Source organism: Chiroxiphia lanceolata, chromosome 1, assembly GCF_009829145.1.
Source record: "Chiroxiphia lanceolata isolate bChiLan1 chromosome 1, bChiLan1.pri, whole genome shotgun sequence".
Taxonomy (NCBI): domain Eukaryota; kingdom Metazoa; phylum Chordata; class Aves; order Passeriformes; family Pipridae; genus Chiroxiphia; species Chiroxiphia lanceolata.
The window spans coordinates 147,196,982-147,219,433 of NC_045637.1; the positions used below are offsets into that span (position 1 = coordinate 147,196,982).

General features: G+C 40.6%; 1 protein-coding gene and 1 long non-coding RNA gene across 3 annotated transcripts in view; both read left to right on the forward strand.

Annotated features, from left to right (window-relative positions):
- The first annotated feature begins 3,168 nt into the window (after positions 1–3,168).
- Positions 3,169–9,971, forward strand: LOC116790946. The gene is made up of 3 exons (XR_004358563.1): positions 3,169–3,278; positions 4,955–5,079; positions 8,709–9,971. It is a non-coding gene; the product is annotated as an uncharacterized LOC116790946 (long non-coding RNA).
- Positions 9,972–14,943: 4,972 nt separating this feature from the next.
- Positions 14,944–22,452, forward strand: part of LMBR1 (limb development membrane protein 1) — a 68,303-nt gene continuing 60,794 nt past the window's right edge. The window contains exon 1 of one of the 2 annotated variants that reach the window (XM_032688286.1): positions 14,944–15,136. In XM_032688286.1, coding sequence (XP_032544177.1) covers positions 15,074–15,136 — 63 coding nt within the window. In that variant the 5' untranslated portion in view covers positions 14,944–15,073. The remainder of the gene's footprint in view (positions 15,137–22,452) is intronic. The other variant, XM_032688293.1, reaches the window with a different exon arrangement.

Genomic DNA, 22,452 nt, shown 5'->3' on the forward strand with positions numbered 1-22,452 from the left:
TTTTTATGATTACAGAAATCAGTTGAAGAGACAGTTTTATTCTTCATCCTTTAATTGCAGTTGTAAATTCTTAACTGCAGGTGCCATATTTTCATTAAATGTTTAAATAAATCCTCACAATGTGAGGCCCTGATCCCTAATGGGGGACTCCTGCAGCACCATAATGAAAAGGAAACAACAACTTTGTTGTTGCTTTGTTGCTTTGTTGCTTCTAAGCCATGTCAAGATGTTTGTTTAAATTCCAAGCTCTTTAGTTAGTCCTGAGTCCTGCATGTGAGTGGTTCCACTTCTAAGACCTGTTACCTATGTGCAGATGTTACTGCCTTGGTGAGCTCTGCAGATGAAAGAGGAAGCTGGAATGGAAGAGAAGCATACTGGTAATTTGACCACATATATATATTTATATTTCTTTTCCTAGTAAAGAAGATAATTAATGTATATTAATACGTGACAATAGTGATGATGATACCAGTTTACAGATGAGCTGCCTATTTGCAGGACTCATTTCCTTCTCTGGCATTCACAGAAGTAAAACAACACAGGCTATGTGATCCTAATGCTCCTTTTTTGGTAAATTGATCGTGGATTCTTTCTGTTTCAGTTTCAGTATTGAAAGAAACTTGACCTACACAGGACCAAAGACCAGATGTAACTGAGTTTCAGCCCTGCTGTAGTAACAGTCACCCATTATTTGAATTTTAAAGCTTCAATTTTTGTTATGCAAAATAATTATAAACATGTTGTGGCATTAACCTGAGCCACAGTTGTGGTGGGAGAACTGTTTAGATGTTCTTGGTAAAGGATGGTGAAGAGGAAGTTGTGCCAGGCAAGAAGTGTTACTAGAGATACATCTGAGCAGCAAAATTCAGATACTGAACCTAACCTGGGTGTCCCTAAAGATGAAAGAAGACCAGGATTTGGGGTTCAACATAACACTGACTATTTTTTAATTCACAGGAGCAAGCAGTTGGCCTGTTTTGTTAGAGATTTGGAACTTCACATTCTTCCATAAGTTTCACATGCCCAATTTCAATTGTTTTTTCCCATCAGCAGAAAGGTCATTCTCATTAGGAGACAAATAATGCAAATTGGATGCATTCAATTTGCATATTTGAATATGCAAATGCAAACATGTCTCATTTTTCTTCCCAAAGACTGACCTTTGAGTCAAACAAAATTTATTCTACTGTAAGCTGAAAATGAACTTCTATATAATAAAGATGGCTGAGTGTCACAGGGCATCTGACATATTTTATCTAATTGTGATTCCAGATATTTGATGGCAGACAGAAAACCTGTGGTTGGATTTCATAAGAGTGAAAAATTAGAAGTCAGCCTAGATTCCAGTTTTTGTGTGAAAACAGGGGTGATTAAGTGAAATTATTAGACTTGTTCAAGGCCAACATAAAAAATAGTTTTAAAGACTCGTGCTTAAGATTGATGTTACCAGCAACCCCTTGATGAAGACTGGGAATGTAGCCATGGAACAATCCCAACCTTCAGCAATAAGGAAGCAGATTCAAGGTCACTTGCAAGCTGAGATGCTTTATATAGCACATTCCAATTCTTGCTTACATTCTGGACTGACCAGAGGTTCTTATAGTACCAAGGATTGTCCTTTTATTAGGTAATCACTATGAGTGATTATCAGATGAGGAAAACCTTGCCATCATTATCAGTGATGGACAATACACCATTATTCTGCAATAGAATTTAAAAATATCACCACACTTTATTCTTTAGTAACTAGGTGGAATAAGGGTGTGATCCAGTATTACTCTCCAGTTCCTTCAAAAATAATTACGTGCTAAAAATCGCAATACATCAAAAATTTAATTACACTAAAAGTGCTTACTAATGTTTTGTTATTACTCTGTTTAATCTTGGCATCTGCATGCCATCTATTAATTTACTTCAGTAAAAACTATAGGTCACATTGTGAAGTTCTTATTATATTTCTATGTAGTCAAAACTCCCATTTTTTTTCCAGAGTGTAGCATAAGTGAAGACATTGATTTGGAGTACATGACTTTGTGTAAGCAATGGCACATCTAACAGCGGAAGATAACTAAGATAATGCTTTAGTTTATGTATATTTCAGATTTGTCTGTAATATTTTTTTCAGTTTATAACACTTTAATTTATTTGTTCTTGTATTTAATTCAAGCAGCCATTTAAATATTTCCTCCATTTTAAAATAAAGAGTTTGTTTGGGGCACAAACTGTAATGTTCCTTTTAAGAAAATAAAATATAAACCGCATAATAAAATGATAAGCTGAAGAGGCACTCCAACTGTAATTAAACTATATTTTTCTTTTGTTCATATACATACATATACAAACTCATATGAAAGAATAACATAAGCTGCTGCTTCTTTGTAGAGGCAAAAATACTATTTTCAGAAAACTTAATGAACACTGATTTTGTAAAAAAAAAAGAGAGAAAAGGTAATACCTATACTTTGGTTAAAATTAATTCAGGATACAAATTAGTATATATTCTGTCTCTTGTAAAGAAATTCTATAGAGGACACTATCCAATGCTGTCTTCTGTACAAGCTTATTTTAGTACTATGTCAGGGTAACTATATTTTGGAGAACTTTAAATATAGATAAAATAAGCACGCACACATATAAATAGATATATAAATACATAAATACACAAACATACATTATGGATAAGTATTCATATGATATACAAATTCATTTAATGATTTGAAAATATACACTTTAAAATCTATTGTATGAGTGAACCTCTGAACAAATTCTGCCAAAAAAGTGCAATAAACTTGTCCTGCTGACATTGTACATAAGCATTTCTTATTCCATATCACAGGGCAGGAAGAACTATCTGAAAATTATGGTCTATAGTCATTTCTTGACTCATGAATCCTTTAGGAGGATTGTGTGTGCACAGAGCAAAAGGACAATATAGTTTCTCACATTTTCTATTACTCTCACTACTACAAATGGCATTGGCCAAAGAGAAGAACATATTTGTGATTGCTTTGTGTGTGTGATGTAGCTCACAAGCCTTTCCCTCTTGTAACAGTGGTGGCTGGAACAGCTCCCTCTGCTCAGTTACATCGTTCCTTCTGATGTGTGGACACAGAATGAACTGACTCAGAGGATTCAACGTGATTAAATTTTTTATTTTTGCCAGGTTATTTTCCCCAGGTCTATCTGGCCATGCATTTCTGTGTCCGTGCTGCTGAGGGGTAGCTGGAACAAATGGAACAAGAACAAAGCTGGACAGGATCAGTACTACAGCCTGAGAGGTGCTTGCTTGAGTTCTTCTACAAATTGCTCAGATGAAATACTCACTTGGGTTTTTCAGAGGCTCTGTGGAGATTATCAACCTGCAGTAATACAAAAATCAATTAGATGTAGGGAACTTGGAGTTGCCCGGTGTCTGCTGCAGGATTACTTCACGAGTGCCAAACTATGTGATTAATTTCGGAAATTTAATAGACAAAACAGGTTTTGATTCAGGTATTCTGTAAGGTGCTTTAGGCTACAGAGAAGGAATCTGAGGCTTCCTTCAGAGCTGTTTGACAGGAAAGCTAATGTTCCCTCACACCTGGCATGACTCAAGGTCCGACGAGAAAATATGAAGGCTAGAAGGATGTACCAGTAGATCCTGCTGTGGGGTGATGGAGCTGAATATGGGAGCCAGTGTTGGGGATACAAGACAGAGGAAGGGAAGGAGTATAGCTGGCATTTCAGCCATCAAAGACTGTATTTCACTAGGGTGCTGCCAGTGTTTTGCTGTGCAGTGAAGAGAACTTGGGAAGAGGATGAGGTCACTGTGCTGCTATCCCTGCCACTACAACAGAAAATCCAAATGTCTGCCATAGCCTGTAGTGTTACTTAGGACAAGAGCAATTCTCAGTAATGAATTCCCTCACAGGTTTGCTAACAGCCTGAATGCATTCCAAACTAAATGTGACTTTGGTAACAGAGCTGAGTAGGAAGAAGGCCTATCTGGGAAAGGTTGATTGTTTTCTTACTACACAATGAGACAGCAAATTGGTCTGAAATTATACCCTCATTATGCTAATTCTTTGCTCCATACAAATGGAACAAAGCATGCTGTGGGCTAGGATTTAAAGATGCTGATGTTATCAGGTCAGTGTATGCCCAGAGTAATGGCCCTTGGACACGCCCAGGGATGACAGGACACAGTGTGATGTAGGGAGATGAGCTGTCAGGCTGCAGAAACAATGTTCAGTGCACACGTGGCTTCATAAATAGTCAAACTCTGTCATATGCTGTGCAGCACTACCGGTACTTCAAAGAAAACTACCTCCTGTGCAATACTTCAGCAGTGACTACAAACTGCAGAGTTATTTCCTATGGTTTGTTGTTTTTACTATTCAGGACAAAGTGACCCCTTTGTATCCATGTTATCTCTTGTGCCTTATAATGACTTTTAATCTACTCTTATGGTGTATGTTCAGTTATTGGCAAATTAACAGCAATGCAAAAAATATTGTTTCTGTGAAAGCAAATAAATTTTGAGGTATCAACACACAGGATGCAAAACAGTATGAATATATCCTATGAAGCACTGTTAGCTTTTTATTATCTGTACAGTTTAAATAAGTGATTACTCACAGAATAAGATGATTTAGAAACAAAAAATCATCTGTCTCAAAGAAATGAAATCTTTATAATCCTAGTGGTACTGAAAATAGAAAAACTAGATTCTGTTAGGTTATCAGTAACCAGTTTGTAGGGCATATGCTTCATAGAAGAATGAATGTAGAAATGGTGTACTTACTTTCACATTGGAGAAATTCCTTGTCTCTGTGCTTCTCTAAAAACTCTACAGCCCTCTCTCCTCCTATGTATGATGCAGAGCCAGGATACTGTGGTGAGCTAAGCTTACAATCGTGAACATTGAACTCGTGACATAATGGCCTATAGGGACCTTTATGCTTTTTTTCTTTAGAGGGTGAGAACCATAATTCTGGGAAGGCCTGATTACAGCAGCCATATCAACATGGAACATGTGGAAAATAGAGGAAAACTGGCTAGAGGTAATAAAGCTGAAGGACACCCATAGCAAGGCCAAAGGTATGATCATCTCCTTCAGCCAGGGATAAGATGCACTCCTCTGTCATGTCATAGCTATTACAGATGGAGCCATGCATGACCACACCTTTGATGAGAAATGGGGTCAGTGACCATTATTATACACTCATGGAAATGAAAGGATGACTATTGACACTTTCAACCTTGTGTGAATAAGGCTGGGAGTTGTCCCACTCCTCTCATATCAGCCATTAGCAGCTTGTAGGAGAGCAGGGTGCCCCTGGTCAGGAAAAGAGGACACCTGATGTTCAACAAGTTCAAGATGCAACTTGAAAGCCAGTAATGTGGGCAGACTTTTCTCTCTGCACTCCTCCGTTTAAAAACCAGGAGATCTGTGCCTTTTCTATCTGTAGGGTTCAACTGACACCGAGAGGGCTTGGGAGGACTTAATCCAGGCCATGAATGAGATTTACTGAGGGAAGGGCAAACAGACAGGCCAGGGAATAGAGGCATTGTCATGAAGAATTTTTAGCTATGCTTGCACACCTCTGTCTGGAATATAGGAAAACCTGAGACAGAGTAAGATGGTGGCACTGTGTATACACAGAGGCATGTGCTAAATCCACATCACTGAGGGGGAATTAGGGTCTGCTTTTATAGTTGACTTCTCCTAGATTCAGGTGCCTCCACAAATTCTCAAATCTAGGAAGCAGCCTCAGATATCAGGTTGTTAAGAGACTTTCAGGTATCAATGCTGTTTGACAAGACTGTCTTCTTCCAGGCAGAAGATGGGGCAGAGAGTGTAGCTGAAACATTTCTAACATAGCTGGTGGCATCCCCAGCTTTCTGAGATCAGGGAAAAGGGAAATGCCAGGACATCATAGGAGCTGATTCATGCCCACCTCCCTCACTCTTAAACTGTATCTTGGACTTTTTTTTTGAATGGGATTGTAGACTGATACATCCCTCATTTACAATTACAGTACCTATAGAGATGTACACACAGGAACTTTCTCACAGCTCCAGGATAACTTTGGAACCCTGGTGGATGCTAAACCCAGCCACAGAGGCAGATCACAGCCCTGAAGGCTTCTGCAACTGCCCCATGCCCAGAGTAATTCTTGTTCCCCAGCACGTTCAGTGGGGACCAGGCAGGGTGAGGAGTTTTTTAGTTGGATGTGGCTAATCTCTGCTACCTGCCCAGAGGTCAGCAGGTAGATGTGGCATAGGTGAAGGGTCCCAGTGGAGCTGGTCAGGGCCCTGACAGCCTGCCCCAGGGAACAGGCAAAGTACAATCTCTGCTTGTACTTAGTCTGAATGTACTTTGAGATGTGCCAGGTGTCTCAAGAAACACAGGAAGATAGAACTACGTTTCAGTATCTGATAAGTGTCTGTCTTGTTTGAGCTGGCTTCAGGAAGAAGGACTGACTTTTATGAGATAGTTTCTCCAGTAGTTTTTTCAGTCTTCTTTTTAAGTGTGGCCTGGCTTTCAAGGCACAACAACCTTGGCAACAACCTCTCTACGCAAGTCAGGATTGGTAGAAGTGAAGAAAGTGAATGACAGAGAAGTGTGTAGACAGCAGTCTCGAGACAAACCTTGGATTTGGAAGTTTTGTAGGACAGCCACATGCTTTTCTGTATGTTATGTAGATTGACCTTTCCTCTTGCCCAGGCCGAGGGCTAAAACTCAATAAAATGGGAAAAAAACCCAAACAGGCACAATGTGATAGTGACTGTCAAAGGGGTGCCTTACAGAAGGGAAGGAGACTGTCAGGGGAAGTTCAGATTGGATGCTGGGAAAAGGTTCTTCACTGAGAGGGTGGTTGGTCACTGGAACAGGGTCTCCAGGAAAGTGGTCATGGCACCAAGCCTGTCAGAGTTCTGGGAGCATCTGGACATTGCTCTTAGTCATATGGTTTAGTTTCAGGTACTCCTGCAAGGAGCAGGGAGCTGGACGTGATGATCCTTATTCTGTGATTCTGTGTGACACACCATATATAAAATATGGTCCAATATCACATACATGCCTTGTAACATAGACGTGGATTGAGTATTCAGCATGGAGCATCTCTGCAGTTGCAATCACTGGCAGAGTGGGTCTAATTTGAGTTTAATGTATGGCTTACAGGACCTAAAATTAGGAAGAAAATATTTTAAAGAGTTGGATGATTCACAGCCTATTCCTTGTTCTATCCTCCCACCTTCGAGATAATATGAAATCTCTGGAGTCTTCCGTTCAAATACTTAGATATTCCCATATGTTTAAAGCCACTAGAGATGGCTTTTGCTTTTATATGAGGGCTAGAGGACTATATATCATCCCAAGGATTGAGGAGCCTGCCTTTTTTTTTTTTTTTTTGTTACTTAGAGGTGTAATTACTGTAATGTAATATCTACTTGAGAAAGGAAATTAAACTCTGAAGAACAAATTAGCTAATTTTGCATTGCGGGCATGATTTCTGTTAAAAGGCCTGCTAGAACTGAGTCCAGTTTCTGAAAATAAGTATTGTCTTATGTTATAAAATAACCTGTTCTCATGGTGTCAGCATTTTCTGATAGACCACTGGTGGAATGGATGAGTGCCATGTTCCGTGGATCAAATACTAGTCATTGGAGCTCTATGAGGAGTGTAATCTTTGATGGGACAACTGCATAAAATTCTCCTAGTCAGGAGATCAGAACTGACAGTTGTAGTGGCCCTTTTTGGTCTTCCAGCCTTTGGTGGCTTTTACAATGGCAATAGTCTTATTTGGCAACGAGAAATTTTAGGATGGCAACGGACAGATGCTGTGAAAGTGCATTTTATATCTGACTGTTGCAGGAAAGAATACCTGCTGAAATTTATTTGCTATGTCCTTGAACAACATTGAATCTCCAGATTCGGTGGTGCCTGTGGTACAAACCTATTCATTTTGCTAATGAGACAGAGGAGGAAGATAAAGATTTAAAAAATGCCTGGCATCATATTTTATTAGTCACCCAATATAATTATTGACAGGGATCGAGGATGTTAAGTTCCAGAAAAAGACTACTTATTATCTTAACACTCCTGAGATGCATTAAACACATTTGAATTTAATTAGAAAGGAGTATCCATGATTTAGGAATAAATCTTGCACCTATTAATTTTAGAAATTAAGATGATTAATTTCCTTTAAAATTTCTAGCATTTTGGATAAAAGTCCTTCATAAAAGGTGCATGGCTTACTTTCAAAGACTAAATTTATGCAATGTGATTTTGTCACCGAGATTGAAAAACGGTTGTAGTTTAATACTGGATAGATTTTTGAAATGCCTTCCATGTGGTATTTAACAATACAGTCATCTTAGCCATGATGAGTCAGGTACTGAATTTAAGAGAGAAAAAAAATAAATTATCTAACTACTACCAAAAATGGGGCTTTTTATTCTTTAAGGATTTCACATTGCAACCTATCTTCTCCAAAAACTGTAAAATTCCATTTCTTAAAACTATATAACTAACAAAAAGTAGCTTGAGGATAGTTCAGACTGAGCACAGATGGCCCAGCAGATTAATGACTTAATTTTTTTTTAAAGGACAGTGAGTACAGCCATGTTAAGTAGTCAGGAACTGATAATATGGGTGGATATTTGCAGCTTCGTCGTTTATAATACAGCTAATGCATGGTCATATCTTTTATAATCAATAGGAGATTGGCAGAGGAGGATGTCTAATGAAAGATGTTGACTAGCCTGCAAATCAAAGGATAGATAATATTCCAAAAGGACAGAGAAACAATGGAAGGTAAAGGATCAGCAATGTTTACAGAGAAAGCACAGACATGATGATGGGTGAGATTTTACAGCCTGTGTGGTGTGTTGTGTAGATGTAACACAGTGTCACACACTCAACAAACCAAAGTGGAACAGGGCCTGGAGTCATTTAAAATGGTACCATGTGGGCATGTCAAGAGTGGGAACTAAATAGAGACTGAAAAGAAAGCACAGAAGTGAAGAAAGCATCTGTTCTGGAAGAATAGAAACATCATTTGTGACAATTTGGTTTCAGAGACATATGCTGGTTTTATTATTCAGCCAGTGGTAAAACAACATTAAAGCTTCTAATGATTATTTACTAACAAAAATAATATTGACTTCATGCTCAGATAACTCTTTTGGATCCCATTATGATGTTGCCATGGAACCAACCCGTGATATTGGCAAGCTCATATTCCATAAAGGCAAACATAACAGTTGCAACCAGTAAAGTAATTATTATATGTACTTAGTACATAAGGAAGTTTCCAAAGATGAGAAAAAAATATAAGAAAAACTGATTTTGATTTAAAAAACAAACCAGATATAGAAATTACATTTTTTTAAAGGTTATCTTTATTCTGGGCAACAAACCACTGGTAATGCTACTGACAGATGACACAAAAACATTGGCAAATACTTGAGATAAGAGTGGTAAATTACAAAGATGAGCTAATCATACAGAGCAATCTGAAATGTTTGTGAAACAGAAAACAAAAGAGTCTTGAATTGAGTCAAATTTCATGGATGCACTGGGAACAAGGGGTTGAGGTCCTATCTACAGGACCAGGGCTGTATCTGGAGGACAGTGATTCAGAATAGAAATTACAGATTGGTGCTAGTTGATATGAACGAAGTTCGGAGGTAGCCACTATTTTCTGTCAAGGAAATGATTGCTGTAGCATTTGGATTAAAATGTCCCTAAAACTGGCTTTACTCTGTGTAAGCAAATAAGTGGACATGGCAACCAAAACCACAAGGAAGCCTTTTACCTACAGCCAGACCTCTGATAGCAGGAGGACAAGAGTAGACACAAGTGTCTTCAATGGCACATTCCATTTACTTCTGGGAAGTAACCATGTTTTTCATCTCTGAATCTGTTTTCCTCTGTAACAATTAAAATGGTCTGTAATAAAAATAAAGAGATCATAAAATAACGGAGTGATTTTGTTCTGTTCATAGAATCGCTGAAACTGAGCCTGAAGTAGTTCTCTCACCTGCATTTTAATAAGTGTGTTAAAGTTTGGAGAGTATTCAGGCATGAAAGAAAAAAAATTGAGTTCGCGGTTGAGAAAAATCTTTAAAGAGTAAATTTACTAAGAGTAGATCTTTTTAACTGACTGTGAAGGAGATTTTGAGGTGAATTGTGATTAGCAGGAATTAAATATTGAACACACCATAAAGAGAAGTAGTGAGTTTTCACTCTTTTCACCTATCCACTCTAGTTGAACACCTTTCAGAGACTGATTGAATCTAACACTAATTTCTGGGCTCAAAACAGACATAGACTGATGAAAGGGAGACTTTTGTGTTTGTGTGTGTGTTTGTATTGCTTTTTCTGTTGGTTTGGTTTTTGAGTCCTCAACTCTGTAACAATATTGACCCTGGCAGCAGTTTAGGAGTTTTACCAATAAATATCTACTTGAAGAATCAGCCAAATCAGCCATGGCTTCACAGATGGAGCAGATGTCCTGAACATACCCTTTTACCTCATTCCTAATGCGTTTTTTTTTTTTTCCTGTTGGTTTTTGTTGTTGTTGTTTTGATCTGAGAAGTGCTTTGAATGCTCACAGTAGGGCATGAAAGATGCTTAAAGGTGAATGGAAGCAAAGTGAGCTTTCAGGCACTTCATGCTGCCTAGATATGGAACTGAAACTGTTCTAGCTTCATGACATGACTTATACTTCCTTTATTGACAACACTGAACTCCTGCAGAGTTTATGCCTCTGCCTGTAATAAACTCTGCAGGCTTCCTCTCTCTAGGCTCCTATCAGTGAAGCAAACTTAGGCACTAGAAGGGGTTTTATTCATCACTGAATCCTATTTTATTTTATATATTATGCTGTAATACATTTAGCCGGGTAGTTATTGTTACTGAGTTGACAGTATGAAGGTACAGGCTGGAAGTATTTGGAACAAAAAAAATAAATAATCATACTATTTTGTTCTAAAAAAAGTAAAGAAATAGAAAGTAGAAGTTATGAATAGAAATGAAATGTCAGTCAGCAATATTTCAAGTTGAATCCAAGACTGATTGAGCTGGATTTCTCAAGTTATGATGCAATTCTTGCTATGCTTTAGCTTACAAAATATAAAACACTGAAATAATCACCCAATAAATAATCCTAATTTATAATAAATATCTAACAATTATGATTTATTATTAATTATCATAAATAACTATGATAGCATAAAATTTCTTTTATATCATGATCAAGTTATTTTAACTTTTGCATCTTTCTTTTTGTCTTCCACAACTGGCTTTTGAGTATGTAAAGTGCTGGGTATCATCTGTGGTGTGTGTTTACCCTAAGTTCTCTTTAAAATCAATGGCCATTCTTGGCAACATACTAAACTGGGCTTTGGGCTTCAATCTGGCCAATTCTTAGGCAATATTTTGAATATAAGCATGTAAGTATCATATTAACTGAGAGAATAACTTCCTATTTTCTATTTAGTCCAAGCTGCCCTTGGCTCAATGATGGCTTGAAAAGAAGGCATCACCTATTCAATTGCTGCGAGATGGATTTAGGTTTTAAGGCATGCTGCCAAATTCACATTTACAGTTAAAGAGAGGGATTTAAAATCCATTGGCAAATTCTGAGGGAACCTTCCTAGTGAAACAGTTCCAAATTTAGAAACTTCCATTTTAGACAATTCAACTGAATTGTATTAGCTTGAATATCCCAACTTATTTTTTTAGAGGGTCTCAGAGGTAACACTGCACATAAAACCCTCCTTGGGGAATCAGGGTACCAGACACTTACTGGGTAATCCTGAAGCTGAAAAATGTATTTAAAACTAGACTGAAAAGGAATAAAGTAGCAGAATCCTTAGGGTTACTGAGGTCCTAGGAATGGCTGAGGACAGTCCCTCCAGTACTGTCTTATTTTGTCTTAAATATTGATGAAAAATGTCCAGAGGTCTTTCAAACACTCTCTGATGCAAGGTACTTGATTTGTGAGTTTTTCTTCTGATATGCTTCAAAATACTACTCTCATCAGAAATCAATGGATGCATCAGTCAGTCGGATGCATCTCCTCACTGGTTTGCAAGAGCTGCCCACTCTGCACTGAACTTCCTTTGATACAAATAGATTTTGCTGTGGTTGCTACCATGACCTTCCTTTGTGATGCAAGCACCTCAGAACTGAGCAATAACTTCTGCCCAAGAAAGGGTCGAAGCTATTTACTCCCCTTCCCTGCATTTCCTGCAAATACAAATGTATATCATGTTTCTGATGATTTGTCTGCTAGAAATGGAAGAAAGAACTTGCCAGTTCACAGGATGAGACAAATTATGTCCTGTGTCTCCTCCTCAGGTTTATTTCAAATTCAATAGACTAAAAAGAAAATGTACAGCCCAAGTGGAAGTGGACGGTTCAGTTCTTCCAAATCTTAGTTTTAATTTCTATAACAGCTACAAAATACGGCTAATTTTTTCACAGTCTTCCTGTGTTTAATATCTTTGCATGTAAAGTTAGAAATGCATTAAATTCTTGGTGCCTAGATACAACTCTCAGAGTTCTTTAATAAAATAAACTTAGTTTCAGATTCCATGAGCTGTTCCTGGGCAGTGGGTGAATAATTTCTCAGGTAGCTCAGGAACTGAGACTCACCTCAGGCCTAGATTCCTAACCAACAGGCAGCAGGCATCAGTATGTGCTGGCAGAAGCTCCCTAAGAGCCTACAGGGTCCTGGCCCTGAAATCTTTCCCTGACTCCTAACTATGGCTTTTATTGCCTCTTCTTCCCCAGACTTTTTCACTCTTCCATCTGCTTCTTGTGGGTCATCCCTGTGCATGGATCAGTTTGCTTGCTTGCCTGTGGCCTGAATCTCAACCGTGCTACTCCTTTGTTTTGGTATTAGTATGTATGATTTAACATATTTATAGCTGGCTGAATATCTGACTGTTCTTATTTTCCCAGTTTAATTGGACCTTCTGGTCTCCCCAGTTCTTAGATCTCGTTTATTCTGGCTATGGCACTTCCATCTTCATCATAAATCCACTGAAGGCCTAACACTAGGTTCCCTACACCCTGGTTATAATGCCATTGTAATTTATTGTGTAAGTCTTTTATACAAGATGATGAAAGCTGGGAACCTCTCTACAGCAATATTTCTATAGGCAGCTCTGAGACAATTTGGTTTCCCTGAGATGAGATTCTTGCATACCAGAGTTGTCTGCTCTTGCCAGCTGTGTTTGTTGTTAAAGATATTGCTTCTACCTATAAACCTTGCCTGCAGTTACACTGTTCACTCTGGATCATCTCCTCAGCAGAGAACAACATTAGCTGCTCTCACAAGCCCAGCTCTCATGTCAAATTCCTCTTGGCAGCTATGGATGCTTTCCCCACTTTCAGCATCTAAAGAAGAAAAGGAGATTGAAGATAAGTGGGAATAGGTGAATAAAAAAACCTAGATGAGTAATAATATTGTCTAACAGACAGAATCTAGTGCTGTGCTGGGAATAATAGTAAAGGAGGACAGCTTTCCCCAAGAAACAGCTCAAAGACTGTGCTCCCTGTTCCTTCAGCTCTGCTTTTGATTGTCTTCTGTTGCTCAGCCTCAATGAATACCTAAAGTCTCCCTCCTTGAGCAGTGGGCTTCAGGAGGAGAGAGGGTGGGAGTATTTCTGGCCTCACACCCACGGTGTGATACTGCCTGCAAATACCTCCTCTGTATTTTCACAAGTATCAAAAACAAGGGTGGGACTGTGACCATGCTGAAGCTGTAGGAAGTTCTGCATCCATTCAGAACTACAAGAAATACTTCTGCTAACTCCAAAATTTTCTAAATACCTCACCATCTGTTTTAACCAAGAAGATGGGCCAGAGCCTGGGGAGTGAATATAATCAGAATTATGATTGGCATCGACATAATGGATAATGTATCAATAGACGTAAATAGGCAGATAATGATGATCCTTATTTTTGAAATGTCTTTAGAATAATGTTATGAATTTGGATTGAAAGAAGTGTTTGGTTTGCTAAACCCAATCTATATTTTGTAGTGTGTCCTAGATCAATAATCTTTTGCGTGTATTTAAACAATTGAGCTACTTGCAAACTCGGAAGTGAAGATTGTCCACGTGCGTAGCGGGAACGGGGAAAAGAGGGTGATTGCGCCTTTGCACCACAGCGCTCGGGCAAAGAACAACACAGCAGAAATAACCCAAAGGCAGAAAGCTGCTCCGGGGAAATGGAACTCAAGTTGTAACGCCTTTCCCCTCTCCCATCTCCCCTGCCCCCAGGACGCACAGGGACTCCGCCTGTCCCTGCCCCGCACAGGCACAAACAGGTGACCTGTTTCGACACGACCAGAGGTGATTGGACATTGGAAGGGGCTGCCCGGGGAGATGGTGGAGTCACCGTCCCCGGAGGTGTTTAAAGAAAGAGGAGATGTAGGACTCAGCGCCATGGTCTGGTTGACACGGTGGTGTTCGGTCATTCGGTTGGACTCGATGATCTCAGAGGTCTTTTCCAACCCAATCGACTTCGTGATTCCGTGAAGCGCGCCCTTGCCGCTAAAACCACGAATACTCCAACGCCCGCCCGCTCCTCAAGCCCCGCCCCTTCGCGTCCCGGTTCGCTCTGGCCCCGCCCCCAAGGCCCCTGTCCCGCCTCCCCTTGGCCCCGCCCCCGGGCCGCGTTCGCCTTCCCTTCCCTTCCGGCTAAGCCACGCCCCTTGCTGTGTGATTACGCCCCCACCCCTTAGCCCCGCCCCTCTTGGGGCCGGGGGCGGGGCTGCGGCGCGCGCGGGGTCGCTGCGCGGTGACGCAGCAGGAGGAGCTGAGGCGGCGCTGCCCGCCCTTCCTCCTCCTCCTCCTCCTCCTCCTCCTCCTCCTCCTCCTCCTCCTCCTCCTCCGCCGCGCCCGCCCAGGACGCACCGGCGCAGCCAGAGCCCCTCCGCCGCCGCCGGGGCCCGGGGGAGCAGCCGGGCTGCCGCTGGCCATGGTGGCCCGCCCGCCGCCGGCGGGGCAGGAGCAGGCGCGGCGGCGGCGGCCGCCATTGCGCGCGGGGGCCGCGGGACTATGAAGGATGGAAGCGGACGAGGTGACGATCCGGGAGCAGAATTTCCACAGCCAAGTGCGGGAGTACACGGTAGGACCCTCCGCCGGGCTCTCCGGCTGCGCGATTCCCGCCCGCTCTCCTCCTCCCCGCCCGCCTCCTCCCCGCCCTGTCACTGCGGGACCCCCGCCCGCCGTGCTCGCCGCCCCCAGCCCTGGCCCCGCGCAGCCAGGGAGGGTGTCCCGCTCCCCCCCGCTGTCCTTGCCTGCCCCAGTACCCGGAGGGACTGGGGGGCCCGTCCCGGGTGGGCAGCGCTGTGCGTGCTCCTCCCTCCGGGCCGGCTGGAGGATCCCAGCGCTGACCGACCCCCTGGAGCGTTTTCTTCTCCCCGTGCTTTCAGTAAAAAGGGAGAATGCTGTGTATCCATACAGGACATCGATGAGCTCCATCGGAGTGCTCTCGGAACAGATAACAGCGCAACAACCTCGTGAACAGTGTTCAGCCTCGGGAAGAGAAGACTGAGAGGGGACCTCATTAATCTGTATAAATATCTAAAGGGGGGTGCCAGGGGGATAGATCAGGCTCTCCTTGGTGTGGCCAAGCAATAAGACGAGAGGCAACGGGCATAGGAGATGCACAGGAAGTTCCACTTGAACATGAGGAAGAACTTCTTTACTGTGCAGTGACCGTGCACTGGGACACATTGCCCAGAGAGGATGTGGAGTCTCCCTCACTCGAAATATTCAAGAACTGTCTGGACACAATCCTGTGCCATGTGCTCTAGGATGACCCTGCTTTAGCAGGGAGGTTGGACCAGATGACTCATTGTGAGCCCTTCCAACCTGCTCCATTCTGTGAACACCTCAGCCCTCAGGTGCAGCCTTGTTCCTGTCAGGTGCACATGGGATTTTGTGTTACCACTTGTGTTACCACTGGGATCCTCCTGCCTCGTTGAGCTGTTTTCAGTGGCTGTGTGTAACCATGTTTTTTCCCTGACCCCTCATGCCCAGTGCTCTCTCAATGGAACCATACTGAGCAGGCAGGTGCAGCCCTGCATCCTGCATGCAGACAGAGAGAGCGGTTGTGGTTTCCTCTCTGACTGCCTCGCAATTGTTTTCAAGGCTATTCAAAGCTGGTGGAGGTGTTTTAATGGGGTTCCTGTCTCTCCTGCTTCAATTCCAGGAAGGAAATACATGCTGCTCACAGCAGACATGCAGTGTTGTCTCCTGTGCACGTGCTGTCCCAGCTCAGCAGGGGGATCACGTTCTCTTTGTGGTCACTGTTATCTGAGAAAGAAGGCATTTCTTGAATTAAAACGTGATTTCATAATTTACCTTTAAATATTTTTCAGCTACATTGGGAAACTCTAAAATCCCACTGTTAACTGATTTATGTAGGCCTATGGCTCGGTCATTTGGTAGCAGAGACTTGCTTGGATCCCCAGAGTGTTAATTCCTTTTCTGTATTTTACAAATCGATGTTAAGACTTTCTTTCTTCTAGTGAAGTGTTCTCTTTCTGGGATTTTTTTTTCTGAAGAGTGCAAAACAAGCCTGTATGAAGAGAATTGTTACTTTAGGAGACGTTTTGGACTTTCTCTCTTTTGGGAGGGCATGTAGTGTATGTCCTTGAAGCTGTGACTAGTGAAGGGGCATAAAAAGTAAAATACTGTTTTGTAAGGAAGGCTTTAAGCATTATCTTAATCACCTTTGTGGTATGAAAGCACGGGTGTATGCACAAATCACCTGTCTTCTCCCTCGTGTCTGTTTTTACATTTGTATTTGTGTGCTAATTATCTCCTACTCATTTCCACCAGAGTCTTGTTTTGATAAATCTTATGCTACATATGGTGCTTTTGTATCTGGTAGGATGCATAGATTTTGAGTCTGAAGGAACTGTGTGCAGCCTCTGTGGGTACTGTAACAAGTAGTGAAGGTCTATTAAACTCAAAGAAATGTCTCATCTATACTGCAGCTCCTTTTCTAAAGCTTTTTCAGCCCATTTAGAGCATTTGGTAACTCTTCCTATTGGTGTAGCCATGTAAGAAATCATATAAGACATCAGTAACTCATATTTTAGAGATGCAGTGTTGTTTTGTTTGGACAGTGGAGGCAGAATATTCTTTCTCTTGAAACTTTACTTTGATCTTAACATGGGTCACTAGCCACCTTTGTTATTGTTTAACCAGTGGGAATAATAATAACAATTTTGCCTTTTAAGTCACGCATTGGTACAGTTGTGATCTAGTCTTTAATTTATGTTGGAAGACCCCAGAATTCTAGGAGTGCATAAAGTGCCGCCGCCCCCAGCTGAGTGTGCAGCCTCATAGCTGCAGGAGCATATTACGAGTGCATTTGTGGTTGGTCTGAGCATGATGGAGCACACTGAGTGTGTTCCTTACATGCACAATTATGTTAACATCCTCTCCTACCCATTCCTGTTCTTGCTGCTCATGAAGTTATGTGGTTAATATAATTTCTTAAAATATGCAAATAGACAGCTGTTGTGTGGGTAGTGGGCATAATCATCAGCCCCTCAGCTGGAGGAAGGAGCAGACTCCACTCTGACATATGCACAAAACCTTGATTCCAGCTGCAGGTGGGCCGGGGGCAGTGGAACAGTTAATAGAAGGATTTTGTGGTACAAGGGGTAGCGGCTTTAAATTGTGACAGAGTAGGTTTGGAATAGTTATTAGGAAGAAATACTTTAGTGTGAGGGTGGTGAGACACTGAAACAGGTTGCCCAGAGAAGTTGTGGATGCCCCATCCCTGGAAGTGTTCAAGACCAGGTTGGGCTTTGAGCAACCTCGTATAGTGGAAGGTATCCCTGCCCATGGCAGGGCATTGGAACTAGGTGATCTTGAAAGTCCCTTCCAGCCCAAACTGTTCCATGATTCTGTGTTTGTTGTTTAATATTACAGGGGAGGAAACCTGTATCTGCCTGTAAGGAGCAAGACAAATTTATGTAATCTGGTAGTAGTGTCTTTGGAGAGCTAGTTGCCTGCCACAGTCTTTACTGGAAGCTAAAATGATACATTCATGAGAGAAGAGAAATCAAAGTAAGCTGATGTAGTTGAAAATCCTTTTCACTTTTCCCTTAGAAATTTTCTTTGAACGTGTACAGGATTTTTAGACTGTGCTTTCTGATGGAGTCCTAAGGGCACACTAAACTTAGCTTCAGTGTAATGCTTCATTTCTGTTTCATCTGTTCTCTGAACTGGCAAGCTACAAAGTTTTCCATAAAGTTGTGTAACATAAAAAAATTTGAGGCTTGTTTTCCTTCTGCTGGTGGTGCCTGTCTCTTTCTGCAGGTGCCAACTTCTGCTAATTCCACCTTCAAAAGACAAATATTTCTGACATGTGTTTATAGATTGAGCAAGGGTAGGGAAAGATTTTTTTAAAAAATAAATCCTTCATCTGCTTTTGAGGTGACTCAGTGGTTTAACCTTAATTTAACTCCAGCCCATTCGCTCTTGACCTCATTTGGAGTGTCTGTATGGTACCTGTTTTTTTCAAGAGGGTGCCCGTTGGCAATAAAATCATCTACCCTGTATTTTGTTGCTTCATGAGGATGATCTTTACTACTAGAAGCTGGTTAACTCCCTACTCTAGTTTCAGCATAGCTCTCGTATGTGAATCTTCTATGTAGAGGATCTGTTGTTTCAAACAGTTGTTGAAAACACCCAGACTCTCAGACTCATGTGAACTTTAAAATTCAGATGCAGTGAAGTAAACGTGGAGATAGTGAACCGATGACCCAAGTGTAAAAGAAATGGCACAGCCAGGAGCTTGCTCAAAGTCAGTGAGAGCCTTGACTTAACAAAGCCTGAGTCATACCCAGCTCTGGCTAAAAGAGGCATCTTTCTGAAAAGTGACTGTAGGTGAAGGCAAAGTATAGAAGAAGGTTTGTATTCTGTACTTGATCAGCATTTGTATGAAAGAGTTGTAAGGGCTGGACAATGTTCTGTGCGGGTCTGATATGATCTGTTACTTTGTACACTTAGTTTGCCCTTCTTGATCCTTTAGGTTCATTTTATAATTTGCTGAGATCTCTCACATCCACGGAAGATGTGAGAGATATTTGAGCTTTTAGGGACCTAATTTTCCCTTGTGACATGTTGTTATGTCTGTTTATAAAGTGTTCCATTTTCTGCTGGTGTTGTTGTGAACTGTTTATTTCAAATGTAAATCGAGTAAGTGCAATGGTTCAGTCTCTTTCTGGTCCCCTGGGTTCCCTTTTTAGAATATTCTTACATTCCTTTTTTTCCAGTTTGAGTCCTCTATTCTGCAACATTAGTTTGGACTTTTAAAATTTAGATCTACTTTTTTAATTGTTAGTTTTCCACTTACAAAGTGTAGAATTTTGAGTTTGTAAAAATATACGTGTACACTTAGTTATGAGGTTTCCTCAGCGAAATACATACACCGTACTTGCATTTACAGTGTGGGGAAAACTATGGAAGGATACAATTTTGTGACCATGGAATTATTACTTAGAAAACTTAAGAATACACATAGTATGTTTGGGAAGTAGTTTATTGTATTAAATATGTGATGAAAAAAATCAGTCCTGTTAAAATAAGCTGGAATACAGAAGTGCTGTTATAACTCTGAGTGCTTCAGGCAAGTTCAGGCAGATGTTGAAACTGGTGTAATATGTAGTTTTATATTAAACATGAGATGCTTCCATTTGAAGGTCTAAAAGTTTTCAGGCTTCAGACACTAAATATTCTGAGAAACCTAGTTTCTCTATTTCTTAATGCAATTTCCTCTACGATAAGGCCTTTTTTTTTTAACCATACAGCTTTTTAATATTGTTTCTTTCTTTTTTTTAAGGTGACAAGATTGTTATTTTATGTGCACAAATCTGAATATAAAAATAATTTCTAACAGTTTAGAAAGGCCTTTTTAGGTAGTTGCAACTGTCTCATGTCTTTGATTTTTTGTTTGTTTGTTTGCAATTTCACACTAATACCACTGGTTTTCTTTTCCGATTTCTTTTCATACCTTTTGTCGTGTTGTCCTGTCTTGGGGTAGATGGTGTTCAGGATTCTTCTATGAACTAGTTCAGGATTCTTCTTTGAACTAGTGCAGTGTGGTTACTGCTGGCATTTGTCCCATATAGGGCTGTAAAATGAGAAAGCACCATACTCCTGTTGGGAGTGTGCTCTTGTTCCTGACTGGTTCTGCCTCCTTAAAAAATTGTGATCTTCACAGACCCTTTTTCATGCCAGAAGTGATGATATTCTGCAAGTGGGCCAGGAAGAAAATACTGATTAGAAGGGTGGGTGATTTTTAAGAACAAACTTGCTACAAATACTGAAATTTTTTTAATCCATGCATTGAAAACTTAAAGACTAATTTATACCTTAAATGGCTTCTTGTATCTCAAAAATAAAATTTTCCCAGGTTTCTCAGTATTGCTTCCTTTTATTTTTTCTTAAATATTTTGGAAAAGATTTGTAACTGAATAAAGACTTATTTGTGATAGTGGCATGAGATATAAAGCTGAAAAATTGATGTGCATTGAACATAATTAAGTACATAAAATGTTGGCATAATTCTGTCATCTTAAAAATATACCTTTACTTGTAAACATGGGTGCTGTACTGAACTTTAAGAAGTGATGAGTCATCTTCTGGCTGCTTGTCCTTAGGATCAGCACTGTGGATCCATCTGGAATCAATAGGCATCTCCAAATACTTGGCGTAGACAAGTGGAGAGGGATACTTATTCCCAAAACAGAAACAGCTTTTGGAGAGCTCCACTTTTTCTGTTTACATAAAATAAACATGAAAGGCTGAAGTATACAAAGCTGCAATTAGTTACATTCAAAATAATTCCCTTTGAGTTCCTGGTGTATTTCTTTGGGGTAGCAGTTGACCAGAAGTGACACACTTCATGGAAGGTACAGACACCTGTTTAAAAAAATTTCATGTTAAGGTATAATTAGATTTGAGAAAATCTAATGAAAAGTGGAAGAACTGACAGCAAACAAAACCAGCTGTTCATTGTAGGACCACAAACAAACATATCTGTCTTGGGTTTTGTTTGGGTAGCTGGGCATGGAGTAGAGAGACTGGATAAGATGCAGGATGTAACTGGGAGATTGGAGGGTTGTGATAACATCTCAGTCTTTGCTGTGATGGGAGATGCTGACTGTTACTGAGTTTATTAGCAGAAGATTCTCTGTAAAGAATTGTTTTCAGAGATGTTGAGGAGGATTGAGGGGTGGGTGAGGAGGAGAGCAGAGCAGCAGTGGAGATGGTGGTAATGTCAGAGTGGAGAGAGAATTGAAGCATGTTACCAGTGAGGTTATAAGAAAGTTGGAATTCCATTCTGGTGACATACTTGGCTATTTGGGTTAAGGAAGACTATCTAAAAAAACTATTCCATTCAACATAAGCTTACCACTTTTATTTCAAGGTTAAGCGAGTGATTTTTTTATTTTAAACTGAAGTGCTTTCTCCTTTCCTGTCTTTCACCCTCCCGTATTTAATTTGATATTTATTCTCATTTAGGAGGGCAGTGATAACTCTTGTTAAGAAAGTCTTCTGCCTCACTCTACTCCCTTCATGCTCCCCTTCTTACCTTGAAAACTGCAGACGCTTTCCTATAAATGTGTGCTGTCAAATGACTTCTTGGGAACATTCACATGCAAGAATTTACATAACTGACAACACAGGAAGAGGAGAGAGTTTGAAAGTTGTGACTGCAGTTTGTTTTTATGCCTATAATGTCCAGAAGGTGAGGATACAGCCAGGTAGAGATGACCTGGAATGAGCTACTGCCTCCAACACCCAGATTAGGCATTCACGTGAAAGGGAAATTGCTTCATACTTCCAGCAGCTTTGATCTGTGTTTTCTGGGGCCCAACTGACTCTCTTAAAGGTGGTTTCAAAACTCATGTTGATGTTTCATCAGCTTGGTGTTGAATATGTATGGTAGTGTTGCTCAGCTGCTTCCCACACAGAGGTTTCTAGTCTCTCGATTAATCGGATATGTTAAAAGTTGTTTCTAACTACCAGCAACACGACTGCAAGAGAGAGGCCTGTGCTTTGTACTGTTTTGATATTTGAACACTTCGATAATTTTCGAAAATTTTGATTAACTGGAAAGTATTCTATGGATCTGTGTTTTAGTTCCTCTGTTTCCAAATCACATGTGCTCCACAGCAGGTATCGTTATCGATGGCATTAAAGTCTGTGTACTCTGCATATGACTGAGTTCAATACACAGAGGATAGAAGCACTGTATGTGTGTGATATTTTTTTTTCCCCCTTCACCTTCTTGTCTTACAGTGGTGTGGTTACCAGGATAGGCTTCGTGATTGTCATCAAAACACAGTACTTCACAGTTTTACTATTGATTTTAAGTGTCTGGTTATGCCTCTAGTATCCCATTTTTTCCAT